The sequence below is a fragment of the Castor canadensis genome, chromosome X, assembly GCF_047511655.1.
Source record: "Castor canadensis chromosome X, mCasCan1.hap1v2, whole genome shotgun sequence".
NCBI classification, from domain to species: Eukaryota; Metazoa; Chordata; class Mammalia; order Rodentia; family Castoridae; genus Castor; species Castor canadensis.
The window spans coordinates 114,504,992-114,518,980 of NC_133405.1; the positions used below are offsets into that span (position 1 = coordinate 114,504,992).

Here is a 13,989-nt window from a genome sequence, read left to right on the forward strand (position 1 = left end):
TTAGCATCACAAAATAAATAAACAGTAATTAAATTTTAAAGCTTTGTGGGTTTATAGCAGCCTGGATGAAGTTGAGGACAGAAATAGATATCATTGGTCAGAAGGAATTATTAGAAATGAATGCACATACAGAAGGATTACAAAAAGGAAAACAAATTAGGGAAGGCCTGTTCAGACAAATGGAGATTGTGAAACTCTAACATTTATCTAACAGAGCAAAATAGAGAAGGAGTAGAGAAGAGGCAGTATTTGTTGAGGTCATAATTGAGAAGATTCCAAGCCGATTAAAGACTTTAAGCCCAGTGAGTCTTAAGCAGTGTGAATAAAACCGTAGAAACACAATGCAAGACAAAGAGGAGCACCAGTCAGTTTTACTACTGATGTCTCAACAGTAGCAGTAGGGAACGTGAGACAAAAGTGGAATCATTCATTATGCTAAAACAACATAAAAACAAACTCCCAAACCCTTTCTGTACCCAATAAATATAGCTATCAATAGTATGGAATAAAAAGAGAAGTATTTTCAGACAAACAAAACCTGGGAAATTCTCTAACAATAGAAATCTACTAAAGAAAATTCTAAAAGATATAGTTCAGACAGAACTGATCCCAGGTAGAAGATTTGAGATTATAGAAGCAGTAGTTTTTAAAGTCAATATATGAGTCAGTCTATCTAACAGTATAAAAAGTAATCTTGTAGAGTTAAAAACAAGATATAATTAACATGCATGACTACAATAACATAAAAATCAAATGATGGGCAAATACATCTTGAGTGTTTTAAGATGACTGTATTGTCTAGGATGAATGGTATTTGTTAAATTTAGTCTTTGAAAGAGAGAGAAATACACAGAGAAGCAATAGGGGCTCCATGGAAACAACACTAGTCCAGCAGATTTGGATCTTAATATCAGCTTTGTCACCAGTTAGTTGTATGGCCTTTGAAAAGCTACTTCTCTGAACTACATCTCAGTTTTCTTGCCTGCAAAATTTGAAGCTCTGGAACATGATGAAAATTTAAAGCCCCTCATTATGATTCTATGAGAAGTAGATACTGTAAGGAGAAAAAAGGAATCAATAGTTCCTGAGATGTTTTTCTCCCATCTTTTGAAATCTTATCAATAAATCCCTACATTTTACTTCTGCTAATTTTTTATATATCTGTTCAATAATTGGAGGTAAACATAGTCTTGCTCTCAGGTGTATATTTTGCTTTACTTTTCCTGTTTGTTGATTTTGTTAGGTTTTCTTGTCATCTAGTCTCCAGAAAGAGTAATAGCAGTTTACAAAAGCCCAAGGGATGGGTAGCTCTTGTGAATGTAAAAGGGACATTTGCAGAAATAAGCTGTGAACAGAGGACTCACTGTGCAACTATTCTTTCTTTTTTTCTTTCAGATTTATTACCTGAACTGACATATGCCTCCTTTACTTTCTTAACTTATTTTCTTGTATTCTTTTGCCCTCCTTCCATCTCCCTCCTGTCTTTGCAGGCCAATAATAAGCCAGAGATTGAAGCGGCCCTCTTCCTAGACTGGATGCGATTGGAACCCCAGTCCATGGTGTGGCTTCCTGTCTTGCACAGAGTGGCTGCTGCAGAAACTGCCAAGCATCAGGCCAAGTGTAACATCTGCAAGGAATGTCCAATCATTGGATTCAGGTATTAGGAATAACCAAAAAACCATGTTTCCCATCCCTTTATCATTTCTCAACTTTTCCTGACTCAATCTTTTATATCCTATGCCACTTGCTGTTAGTTTGTTCTTTTCCAAAGTGAGAGAGAAGGCAATAGAACTGTAACATCGATCACTTCTGTCACTCCCCTGATCGCTGAGTTATTTTGGTGGATCTGACTCATTAGGCAGATGTCCCTTTCCACCTTCATTCTTCAGCTACTCCATGTCACATTTTTGGTTGAACAGAACTGAGTACCTGTCTCTACAGAGGTATTTGTCTGCCAAGGGCATACAGATTAACTATACCTCTTTCTTCCTGGAACCAAAACATTTTTACCCTCTTTCTTTTTTCATGGCCTTTTTTTGTTTATAGCAACTCTCCAAGACTCAGTTATAAAACCAAGAGATGATTCTGTTCTGGGAGGAACCATCATTGTGGCTCAGTCTCTCACTCACTTGGCAGCACTTCTTTCCCCCTTCACTAACCAGAATTGTTTCAGGCATTCTAGAATTTACTCCTTCGTTTTTGAGTCTGATTACATTCTTTGCATAGTATCTTAATGAACTTCTAGGGGAATCAAAAGTATGCAAGTAAATGAAAGCTTTATAAAATAGCTAAAAAAGGAAAACATTTCCTACAAATTTAAAGGTGGAAGAGATAGGAGAAATATAGCAGGTTATTATTTTGATATTTTTAAAGTGTCATAAAATGATTCTTAAATCTTTGGACTTATTGGCCCTTTTGGGGAAACAGGATATTTTAAAATAAACTAATCATTCTGGATAAATGATTTATTTAAACATCTGGATCAACATCATCAAAGTTTCCATAATAATGAGTAAGCTACAAAGTTGTAAACTAGATAAATAGTCTTTTCCTGTTCAGAATCCACTTAGCTAAGTAAATATTCTTTTCTACTTATGGGTAGATTTGTTTTGTTTATTGTCTAATAATCACTTTGTACCATTTTTGTCCTTTTGTTTACGGTGCTCTTTTACCATTGGTGTTTGTCCCTTTATGCTGTTATCAAAAGGTTTTACAAAACCCTTTAGAGGCTGATTATTGTCTAGCCTAATGAGTAGGCAGTGCCTCCAAAGGGCACCTTTTTTCCTTCCTGATTTTGGGCAGGTAAGAATGATGCCATGGGGCTATGGAGGGGAAGCCACGGGTGACTGCATTACATTTCTTATCTTTCTTTTTCAGCTTCCCGAGCTAGTGGGATTTGTATACTACAGAAGAAAACTTTTTATAAAATAGAAAAACAGAATGCTTTGGAGGATCTAAAGGAGCATTTTTACTTTGCATTCTTTTGCTCTTATCAAATTAGATTATTTTAGTAATTAGCACTTTTCTTTTTTCCTTCCCTCCTTTCCTTTCCCCCTCTTGAAAAATGGTTGCAGTCTAAAAAAGGTAGCTTTTCTTTCTACTTTCCCATATATGACATAAGAAATGTTTATTTGAATTGGCTGAGGTTCTTATCTGAGAAAGCAAAAGGTAGGAGGAGTGTGAAACAAAGAACAGAGTATTCTGAGAACAGCCAGTACTTACGGATTAGAAATTCTTTTATCTAATCCAAATTTTATCTTTTCTTGGAGCTTCAGTTATCATTTCTGGGTAATGTGATAAGGGGTTTCTAGAGAGAGATAAAAGAGATCACCCAAGTAACCAAGATGAATCATGTTAGCCAATCAGAAAATATAATTAAATCAAGACTTACTAATTGGAGTTCTCGTCTAAGTTTCTTTTGTCATGAGATTGGTTTATCTTTACAATTAAAAAAAAATTGTTTCAAAAAACTTTTGTCCCCAAGTTGGATATGGGTCATTTAAAAAAACTTGGAAGTTTTTTTTCAAAAGTGGTTATTTGGTCTTTAAAATCTGGAAGTTTGCCAATACTTTCCCATTTAATCTGAAAAAAAGCTCCCAGTGGAGTTTAAATAAGGGCTGGGATTTTCTTCACTTCTTCCATATGTTTATAGAATAATCTTTCGGCCAAAATGGTTTGATACTGTAGGAGAGGGGCCCCAGAGAGATCTGGAGGTAGGAAGTTAATTACTTACCTTGTGGGACTAATGAACATTGCATTCTGTTTGTAGAATTAAGACAATGTGGTAGAAAGTCTATTAAAGAGTGTTCTTTGGACATTTTATTTGAAGAAGACATGCGTGTTTGTTTTTGTTCTTTACCAGGTATAGGAGCCTAAAACACTTTAATTATGACATCTGCCAAAGCTGCTTTTTTTCTGGTCGAGTTGCAAAAGGCCATAAAATGCACTATCCCATGGTGGAATATTGCACTCCGGTAAGTCAGATGCCTCCCTGATGTGAGTTAGTTCACCTGAGGTAAATTTCACTTTTGCATATACTGCAGATCATACTTAATGCTGTGGTTTTTAAGTTTCCCAGATGTTCCCTAACTAAAGTGGCTCCAAGTGTCAATGTTACTTATCTTTAATCTCTGATATACTAACAACAAACACTTTTTCAATCTGTTTTATGTACTGACACTTACCAAACATACTTAAATGCCAGACAGTTACCTTTTAAACTACTTTGTGTGAAATAGATACTGTAATTTTTATCCCTTTGGACAGATGAGGACTCTGAGGTGCTGAGGTTAAATAATTTGCCTAAGGTTCTGTAACTAAGAGGTAGAGACTTCTAGCATATTGTTTTAGGAAAACATTCAATGGCTAGTAGAACTTTGAACAATCCTTGGTGAAATGGCCAGGGCATAGGTTTGGTAGTAAGACAGACCTGGGTATAAATCTCATGTTCTTTAAACGTTAATGCATGCTGTTCAAAGTACAGTCTGTCTGTCACCAACATTGGCATTACCTGAGAGCTTATTAGAAATCTAGACCCTCAGGCCCCAACCCTTGACTTTATGAATCAAAACATGTGATCAATCTGTGGGGAGGGGGTCTCACATATCAGTCTGAAAAGCTGTCCTTTAGAGTATGTCCTTCTGTTATGATTAGAGTGATCCACTCAGGTATTTAATTTTCTTGCTATCGTTCCTCTTACAGTCAGTGATAGAGAATGTATCATGCTGTGAATATTTAGTGGGCAAAGACCAATATTTAGGTAGACTAAGTAGTTTTTAACATACCATAAAATGTCGGTGAATTTTAAGGTCAACTTTTTGACCTTACGTCAAAAAGATTTCTATAAGCTACCATTCATATACCTGAAATACAAATGAATATAATACACATATAATAAAGCTACCTGGTAGCTTGTATGCATCATTTATTCCTCAGAATAACTCATTGAGGTATTAGTGCCCCCATTTTACAGATGATCACAGCTTTAGAGAGGTAAGTAACTCACCCAAGTTAGTAGATGTCAGGCCTAGTTTCAAAGCTCTACTCTTCATTTTCCTTAATTACAAACCAAGTGCCACAAGAATGAAGACTGGAGTGTCACTTGTTTCCAAATTAGACTCTCCTAAAGCCAATCTCACCGTGATTTTCCTTTCAGACTACATCAGGAGAAGATGTCCGTGACTTTGCCAAGGTACTAAAAAATAAATTTCGAACCAAAAGGTATTTTGCGAAGCATCCCCGAATGGGCTACCTGCCAGTGCAGACTGTCTTAGAAGGGGACAACATGGAAACGTGAGTAATGGCAGCAGCAAAACAGACTTTCATTTGATGTGTATTTGAACTTCTCCCAGCTGAATACCCTCTTTCACTTCCAAGTGCAAACAGTCTCTTCTATTTCTCTCTTTGGGTTTACTTTAGCTGAAAAGAGAAAAAGAAACTGATGTTCAGTTATCATTTTCACATGGTCTCTTGACAATTACCTTTCCCAAAAGTTGAACTCGATCTCATAGGAAAAAAAAATACAGCGTAGTTACTGATTGCCTTACAAGGCTTTAAAGAAATATGGGACTGTTTACAAATGAGTGATACCAGTATTTCATTTTGATTTTCCTTCCTCATGAATCAGATGTGTGTCTATTGCATTTTATGGTGTGGTCCTATGTAGTCACTTTTTGTCCCACTTGAGAGAAAATATGGTCACAGGAAAATTCCTTCACAGTAAGTAGCAACGATTTTCATGATCCAACAGATGTCGTCTTCACCTTTATGCCTTCTCCCTGTATTTTCCTGCAACTCTGATGGCAATCACACAACTATTTGTTTTTCTTTTAATTCACTTTCTATCTTTATTTGGCTGCTGCTTTCCATGGTTCATACTTAATTGGTTGGATTTTATTTATTTTGACCTTTCAGTAATTTTTGTTGTGGCTGAATTTGCCTGTGTCTTTCTTCACCACTTCATTTTTTGTTTTGCAGTCCCGTTACTCTGATCAACTTCTGGCCAGTAGATTCTGCGTGAGTACTTTGCTGAAGGGCGCTGCTACCACCAACACATTCGCTTGCTTGATTTTTAAATTTTTTTCTGTTTGTTTTGTTCTGTTTTGTTTAGAGACATTAATTTTCTCTCTTTCATTTCAGTTTTGTTTTCCTTCTCTTGATAAGTCTTTGAGAGAATTCTCATCTAGCACAGATCAGGAGAATCACAGTAGGGTTTGTAGGCTGTCTTACCTGGTGAAATTTGATTAGAAATCCTGGCCTGAGTTCAAATTAGAATCAAAGGAATTATGGAGGTTTTAATTGTCTTCCTGGGAGATGTGTTTATATATTTCTTCAAATATAAGCAATGAAGAGCCTCCCAATTATATAATAGCATTCTTTAGTCATATTTATTCAGGTTCATTGCCTTTGGACCTTCAAAAGGGTAAAGATTTTTTTCTTTAGGGCCTGTTATAAGTGGACTATTAAAAATCAGGATGTATTTTAGAATATGGTGCTGAGTTTAGCTGAATACTTTCAGTGAAGTGTATGGACTCTTTAGGAGGTTATACCATGCTATTTGACTAATTTTGATATATATGGTTTTTAAATTTTGGTCTAAACCAGTTTTACTCTCCTCTACAAACTAAATATGAAGCTCATAAACATTTATATGTTTACACTGGGTAAAAAGGGGACTGTAGTTTGTTATTACTACTGCTGTGTATTAATAATGAATACCAATGGATGATTGATTTATCCCAGAGTTCATGATGTTAGAAAACTCTTTGGGGCTAGGTGTGATAGTACACACCTGTAGTCTCAGCTAAATGGGAGTCTGACGTGGTAGGATGACTTGAGCCCAGGAGTTCGAAGGCTGCCTGGACAACATTCTGAGACTCCCATTTCACACAAAAAAGTTATGGAAAACTTCTTTGGTGGGGGGGGCCTGTGATTTATATATCAGCAAACAAAGTATGCCTGTTTTAGAATTATGTTATATGGGGGTTTTTAAACAAAATTGTGGTATTTTATATTTTGCTTTATGAAGCTTTTTATTTAAGTCAGATAGCTCTACTATATATGTGTATGTATGTATATCAATACAGGTATATATATGTACATATACATATGTGTATATATATGTGCATATACATATATGGGAGAAATGACTAAATTGGAAGAGGGACTAGTGTAAGAATTCAATTTATTTTTGCTGTTTTTTGTTTTTCCATTATGTAGTTTAATTTAAATTAGATTCTTAAAAAAAACAAACCCTATTGTGGTAAATGCAAACTATAATTGAGGTTTATTTTGAGTCTTTATTACCCTAAAGGAAGTACAAGCTTTCCCTTTTTAAAAATAGCATTGTTGTACTCCTTTAATTTTGAGATGTAGTAGCAATAAGTAGTAAATTGTATGATTTCTGTAATCCTCATGTTTAGCCAACTTGGGAAGTTATTTAGATTCAGTTGTGTTCCCAGCCTGTTGATGATTGTTTTCCCTAACCCAGATAGTCTGTTTATAGAAGTCAAAATATTTCATAAATACGAAACTTTAAAATTTGATATACTGAAGTCCTGAGCTTGGTTGGATCCTGAGTGAATGGGTTTAGTTTACCCTCTGTTGGAGTAAGTTTAACCAAGTATGCTGAAAAACAATTATGCAAAAACAAGTATGCAAAAAACCAAGTATGCTGAAGAACAGTTTTTTTAATGCATGGCTAATAGTAGCATAAAAATAATAAGTGAAAAGTAACTAACTGTTTCTTGAAAGGAAAGAAGAGGCTACACATAAGCTAAGGAAGGAAATGTCATGACAATCAGCTTAAAGTAATTCAAGTCAAGAATATTTGTCTTTCTTAAACTTTGAAGCACTTAAAAATTAATAACATCCTTTATTAAAGTATCTTTCTAGCAATTAAAATATATTCCCAGTTTCCTTTTTTATAAAAAGTTGGTTAGATTATTCAGAAAGTGTGGGAAGTTCTAATTTTAAGGAAGAAAACAAACCTCGCAGGCTATAGTTTGTGTCTTCTTTAATACCATAATTTTATTAAAGTCTTTACTCAGAATTGTAAATAAAATATAAAATGTACTGTAAAGCTATCCTGCTCAGACAGAAGAATCCTAACTTGTTTTATTTTGTAAAAATTGTATTTGAAGCTGGGTGCCGGTAGTTCATGCCTGTAATCCTAGCTACTCAGGAGGCAGAGATCAGGAGGATTGTGGTTCAAAGCCAGTCCTGGCAAATAGTTTGCAAGACCCTATCTCAAAAAACCCACCACAAAAAAGTTCTATTTGATGTTAACAAATCCTATGATAATAATGGTATTTTATCCATTTAATATGGATCACAGAATGGGAAAGTTTTCTGTGATACAGATCTTTTGTTCTTCATTAGACAAAACCCCTGTTTACTAGTGTTTGCCAAATTGTTTTAAAGTAAATCTAGCATAGGCTTTTTATATTGTTTTCCATGACTGAAACAGTCCAGCAGTGTTCTTTGAGCTACTATGTTTTGAAACCTACGTGAATGAAAACATTAATGGAGTTTTCATAAAAGTGAAAGTGGTGGTGGGTAAGATGGCATTGGCGGAATGAATTATTAGTGGTAATAGGAAATAATCCTTCTTCGTATATGATTTTGTATTTAGGAAGTGGAAACAGTATTACCATCTTCCTTCAGAAGTGTTTTTGAAGTCTTTGCACTTAGTTTTATTTCTGGGCTAAGTAGTATTTTTTTTATATTTACTAACTCAAGATTTCTGGTTATTATGAGTTCTTGTGCTTATGCATGCTATAATAGGTGTTACCTACATTAATAAGAAAAATAACGTGAAATGACCCTTGAGGTTAAGAATTAGCTCTGTATAAGATTTTTCTGTATAAGATTGTATTAATGTGCTCGGGATTTATATGTCTACTTTTCTTGGTGGAGTTTTGCTCTAAGGTCTTGGGTTTTCTTTCTTCTTCTATTATACTACCACAGTAACATCTATTATCATGGAAAACACTACTAATGTATTTTCCATGACGGTGGGCTTTTACTTCATAAAAATATGTAATTGAAAGACTGATCTGTTCCAAATGATAATGCTGATAAGCCAAACAATCCACGTATTAAGTTATTTTTGTCTGCAGTGAACATTTCAAAACAAACTATCTCATTTTTCTAATAAAGCAGATTGACTCTCTAAAACTATAGTGAAAAGTCACATGGAACCTTTGGATCTGCCTATTAAATTGGCTAGTCATTGTTTTTATTTCCTCATGAAATTTACACATCTTTTACAATTGACCGAGACAGTATTGGTTTCATAAATAAGAACTTTCTCTCTCAGGGAAGATTTTTGGTACCCTAGTTATTTGCTGTAGTATGTTATAATTATTTTATGATAATGTATCTTCATTAAGAAATAGGAATTTCTGCTATTGTTCCTATGTACATTTTTTTCTTTTTCTGTTTTTTAATGTAAATTAAAAGAAACATATTCCTCTTACTGTTCAGACCAAGTCTTTGAATGCTACTTGGATGTTAGGCTAAACCAGAATCCTCACTGAGTATATCACTGTTGACTTTTGGGTTCATACTTTGACCTAAGGGCTTTCTGGGTCAGGAGAGAAATGGAAGAGATCTTTTGTCCTATTCCAAATAAAACAAAAAGCACAAGTCCAAACTGGTTTTCAGAACAGATGCTTTTTCTCCCGAAGGTAATAGATCAGATAAGAAAGTATGAAAAAACTCTAGTAGCTAAGATAAGGTAGGTTTTTACTTATAAAAAGGAAATAGACTACTCATGCTAATTCTTTCCTCTTGTTTTCACATCTGTGTTTGAGATTTCAGTATTCCCAATAAGAAATATTTCTGATATTGTGACAGTCTATTGAATTTAGCCATTTTGTGACATCATAATATAATCTTAGGTCATTCTATTTTTTTCTATAAAGCACTAGTGTAGTCCTGTTGTTAAATTGGTAGATACATTCCTTCTGCAGAAAATTGTACAGGCCAAGACATTTTGATACATGGAATCTGAAGAAGTCTTGGTCTGGAGTAGCCTCTTTGAACGAAAATTACTGACAGTAAATGTACTAAGCAAATGAATACTTTCCATTCAATAAAAAGGTGGCTAATAAATGGCATAGGTGTAAATTGTTTAAAACTTTAATTCACACAATTCTAACACAATTTCAGAACTATAAGATATGAGGAATTATAAGCCAGGAGCACAAAATGCTACATAGAACTTTTCTTCCCCAACTTTTTCTATAATTGACACTTTCCAGAGAAGTTTTTGATCTCTTTATGGCTTTTGAAAAAAGCAGAAGTGTGAGAAATCATCTCTCAAATCTGGATTTAAAATACTTGATGCTTTCTAAGATACAGGAACAGCTAAGTGTACATTATCCATAGAATTAGAATAAAAGTATTCTAGGCCATGTATATAACTTAACTGTGTGATGGGGTTTTTTTCTCCAATAATGGATGGTGTCTGTGACTAATCACATTTTCTGCCTTATAGGCCTGCCTCGTCCCCTCAGCTTTCACACGATGATACTCATTCACGTATTGAACATTATGCTAGCAGGTATGAGACTAGTTGAATGCCAGGCAAATATTGATTAAAATAACTAACCAAGGAAAGCTAACCTATAGTAATTTTAAACAACTCTTTTCTTTCTTCCTCAATCTTGTCTGATTTCTACTAATCAACCTGCCCTCTAATGTGCATGCCATTCCACTGCATGTTGTTTTTGGACACCAACAAGAGCATGGGTCCAGAACAATCTTATTTAACCCTGGCCTTTAAATATTTCTGGTAGTCTTGTTATGTTTTGTATACCAAGCATTTTACTAAATTGGCTTACAAGTCATCTGGCTTCCTTAGAAAACTACTAGACTAGATATTAATCTGTGACGAAATGATACTGTATTACATGGAGAATATGAAAGCCTTGGCTTTCCATTTGTGGATTTATTTTATGTGCTATTCTGTAAAGAAGAGAATAATTAATTTTCCTAATCCTTGAACCTTTTTCTATCCTACTTTCTTTGTGTTTGAGATAATTTTATATCTAAAAACTGAATTAGTAATTATAAAATATCTTGTGCTTATTAAATAAATCTATAAGAATTTGATTAACTTTTTTTTAGTTGTCAGAAGACGATTATTTTCTGAGGTGGAAGAGATTTTTAAAGGTAAAAATTGGTGGCAGAACATAGAAAGTTTACTGTGAATCCATCCATTACCAGTACTCTAACTGTTAGACATGGTTATCAACTGTGGAAAGTTAAGTAGTTATATACATCTGTCATCAGTGGAAGGCATTAATTGTCTTAAAAAGAAAAGGTGTAGTGTAAGGTATTTTGTACATTTGTTAGGGAAGCTTTTCTTCTGAAAACAAAAATCTTAGTGAAAGGAAGATTGATCTATGGAACAAAACAAATGAGCAACAAAATACAACTTCCCTTAGAATTTATAGCAGAAATGTAAAGCTGCTGACTAGCTGTGGTCTACCACACCCTGCTTGCTTCAAATGGTTAAGCCATCACACACATCTTTTAATTTGAAGGACTCCTTTCTCCTCTTGCCATGATTTATCTTTTAGTTTTCAGGAATGTTCACTTAGGTCTTGAATAGATTCTAAGAAATCACATAAGTTTTAATGAGCTTTTACGTTTTTTATCAGGCTAGCAGAAATGGAAAACAGCAATGGATCTTATCTAAATGATAGCATCTCTCCTAATGAGAGCATGTAAGTATCCCATCTCTTTTTACAAAATGTTCCTGACAATGAAATTGCTTTGAGGGATTTAGAGGTAGGATAGCACAGAATATAGGAATTAGCATCACATTCATTTGATCTTTCAGAGCCACCATTCACTTACTTTTTTTCTTTAACTTTTTAACAGTCTGGCACGGAATGAGCTCATCCAACTCAGGCATTATTGGTTTGCCAAAATAACAAAGAAGTTTACCTTATTCTCATTTAAATTTATTTAATGCCATATCATTACAAATTCATAGTCCTAAACACTTGTATTAAGCACTTCATCTTTGACAATACCTGCCACATATTTAAAGGCATAGGATATTATTTTAAAATAATGGCTAAGTAGTATTTTCTCTACACATGGAGAATGGAAATTCAATCTTGGTACAGAATTCCTATTCCCCTCTGCTAAGTTAGTTGGGCATTTTCCTTCTAAACTCCAAAGTAATAGATTTTTGTGATTTAGCATCTTCATGAGGTAACTGAAGTGAGGTAGTCTTGTGAAAGGTTTCCAGATGAGAGAGTACAAATGCAGGTCATAGTTTGTCTGTGGGAAGTTAAGCCAGCCCTATTAAACTTTAAGGACAGAGTGGTGCCAAAAGTGGCCGAGAACACAGGTGTGACAGGAAAACAGAGGCTTCATCATTCACAGAATGGAGCCCAGAAGAACATTGCCATGAACCAAGTAAGAGTGTTTGAGGTAGAGAGAATAGGTTATGAAGCAAATATGAAGAAAAATAAGGATCTACCAACTGAGCAAATATGCTGAGAGGAGAAATCTAGTCAAAGTACAATGATACTTTTAGTTTGATAAGATATGAATGTTTTACCATCTTGTCATGAGGATATAGGCAATGGGAGGAATGGTAAATTTATCCTGTGCAGTTGGTGTGGTAACCCACAGTCTTGCTCAGATGAGAGAAGGGCCTTCATAAGGATTAAGCATAAGGAAATTGTGTCAAAGTGGGATTTATGTATAACTAGGTAATAATAATCAAATCAACACTCAGTCATTTATATATGACTTAGTTATATCAAACAAACAAACAACATTTTCCCCAATCATAACACTCATACATTCTCTTTGTTAACTATGGGAAAAAGTACTGATATTTATAATTATAAAATTCTCTCACAGTACAGTGTATGGTCAAAGAATCAGCCAAATGTAAGTGGCTTGAATGATTTCCTTCTTTGGCTCATTGATTTTGATACTAGAGTCTCTAACACAGTCAAATTAATTCAAATTGTATCCCTGTGACAGTGGCTACCATTCATGAACCGCCTAAGAGAATAGTAAAAAAAAAAGCTTACTTACAACTATATGTTTCCAACAAAAATTAGAAATCCTAGGAGTAAAATTTCAGAGTTTGTGAAGAATAATAAATTAGATAGGTAGTAAAACCACTTTTGCTGTATTTTTAAACAAAATTTAGCTCTTGAAGACAAAATTGCATGAGGACAAACAATTCATTTTCACTCAGTGTTGTACATTAAAAATTCATGGTATTAAGGGGCAGGTTCGGGGAAGTGGTTTGATGGATTGATTTACTTCACTTAAATGATTCTTTCTAAGACCCAATAATAATAATATTTTTTTTTTGTGGTACTGGGTATTAAACCAAGGGCCTCACATATATTAGGGAAGTATGGTACCACTAGCCTACACCTCCATTCTCCCAATAACTATTTTTAGTTGACTTTTCACATTTCCACCAGTATCTGGCTTAATGGACTAAAATAATTTAGACCAGGAGGACATTTCTCTAAATACCTGATTTTTTTCAACTTGAAAGTAAGTGGGTATGGAGTGTCAGACATGGTGATGCACATCTATAATCCCAGCATTTGGAAGGCTGGGTCAGTGAACCACAAGTTTGAGGGCATCATGGACTATACAATGACCCCACGTCTCAAAAAAATTAAGTGAGTATGGAGAAAGGAATATGAAAGTATTGTCTGATATCTAACCAGAGTCACCTCTCATTAAGAACAGAATGAAGTTCTTATAACTTGGAAGTAAACAGACTTTTCAGGAGCTTAAGGCAGTGCATTCTGAAAATAGTTTCTCCTGGGTGAAAAAAGTTCCTAGTCTCCAGGAAAGATTGCAGCTGCCTCCCAAAATATGCTATTTTGCTTCCTTTTTCCTCAAGATTGGTATTTATGAACTGCTCTGAGGAACGGGTTATTCTGTCTTTTAATCAGTCACCATAATTACTTTTTTCCCTCAATTTTT

At 34.5% G+C, this 13,989-nt stretch overlaps 1 protein-coding gene across 19 annotated transcripts in view; it reads left to right on the forward strand.

The window, feature by feature from the left end:
* The window catches only part of Dmd (dystrophin), a 2,168,746-nt gene that overhangs the window by 2,100,297 nt on the left and 54,460 nt on the right, over window positions 1–13,989 (forward strand). For 14 of the 19 annotated variants that reach the window (XM_074062730.1, XM_074062731.1, XM_074062734.1 and 11 more), the window contains 6 exons: window positions 1,491–1,657; window positions 3,863–3,974; window positions 5,156–5,292; window positions 5,977–6,015; window positions 10,502–10,567; window positions 11,670–11,735. In XM_074062730.1, the coding sequence (XP_073918831.1) occupies window positions 1,491–1,657; window positions 3,863–3,974; window positions 5,156–5,292; window positions 5,977–6,015; window positions 10,502–10,567; window positions 11,670–11,735 (587 nt within the window). The remainder of the gene's footprint in view (window positions 1–1,490; window positions 1,658–3,862; window positions 3,975–5,155; window positions 5,293–5,976; window positions 6,016–10,501; window positions 10,568–11,669; window positions 11,736–13,989) is intronic. The other 5 variants (XM_074062732.1, XM_074062748.1, XM_074062746.1 and 2 more) reach the window with 2 other exon arrangements.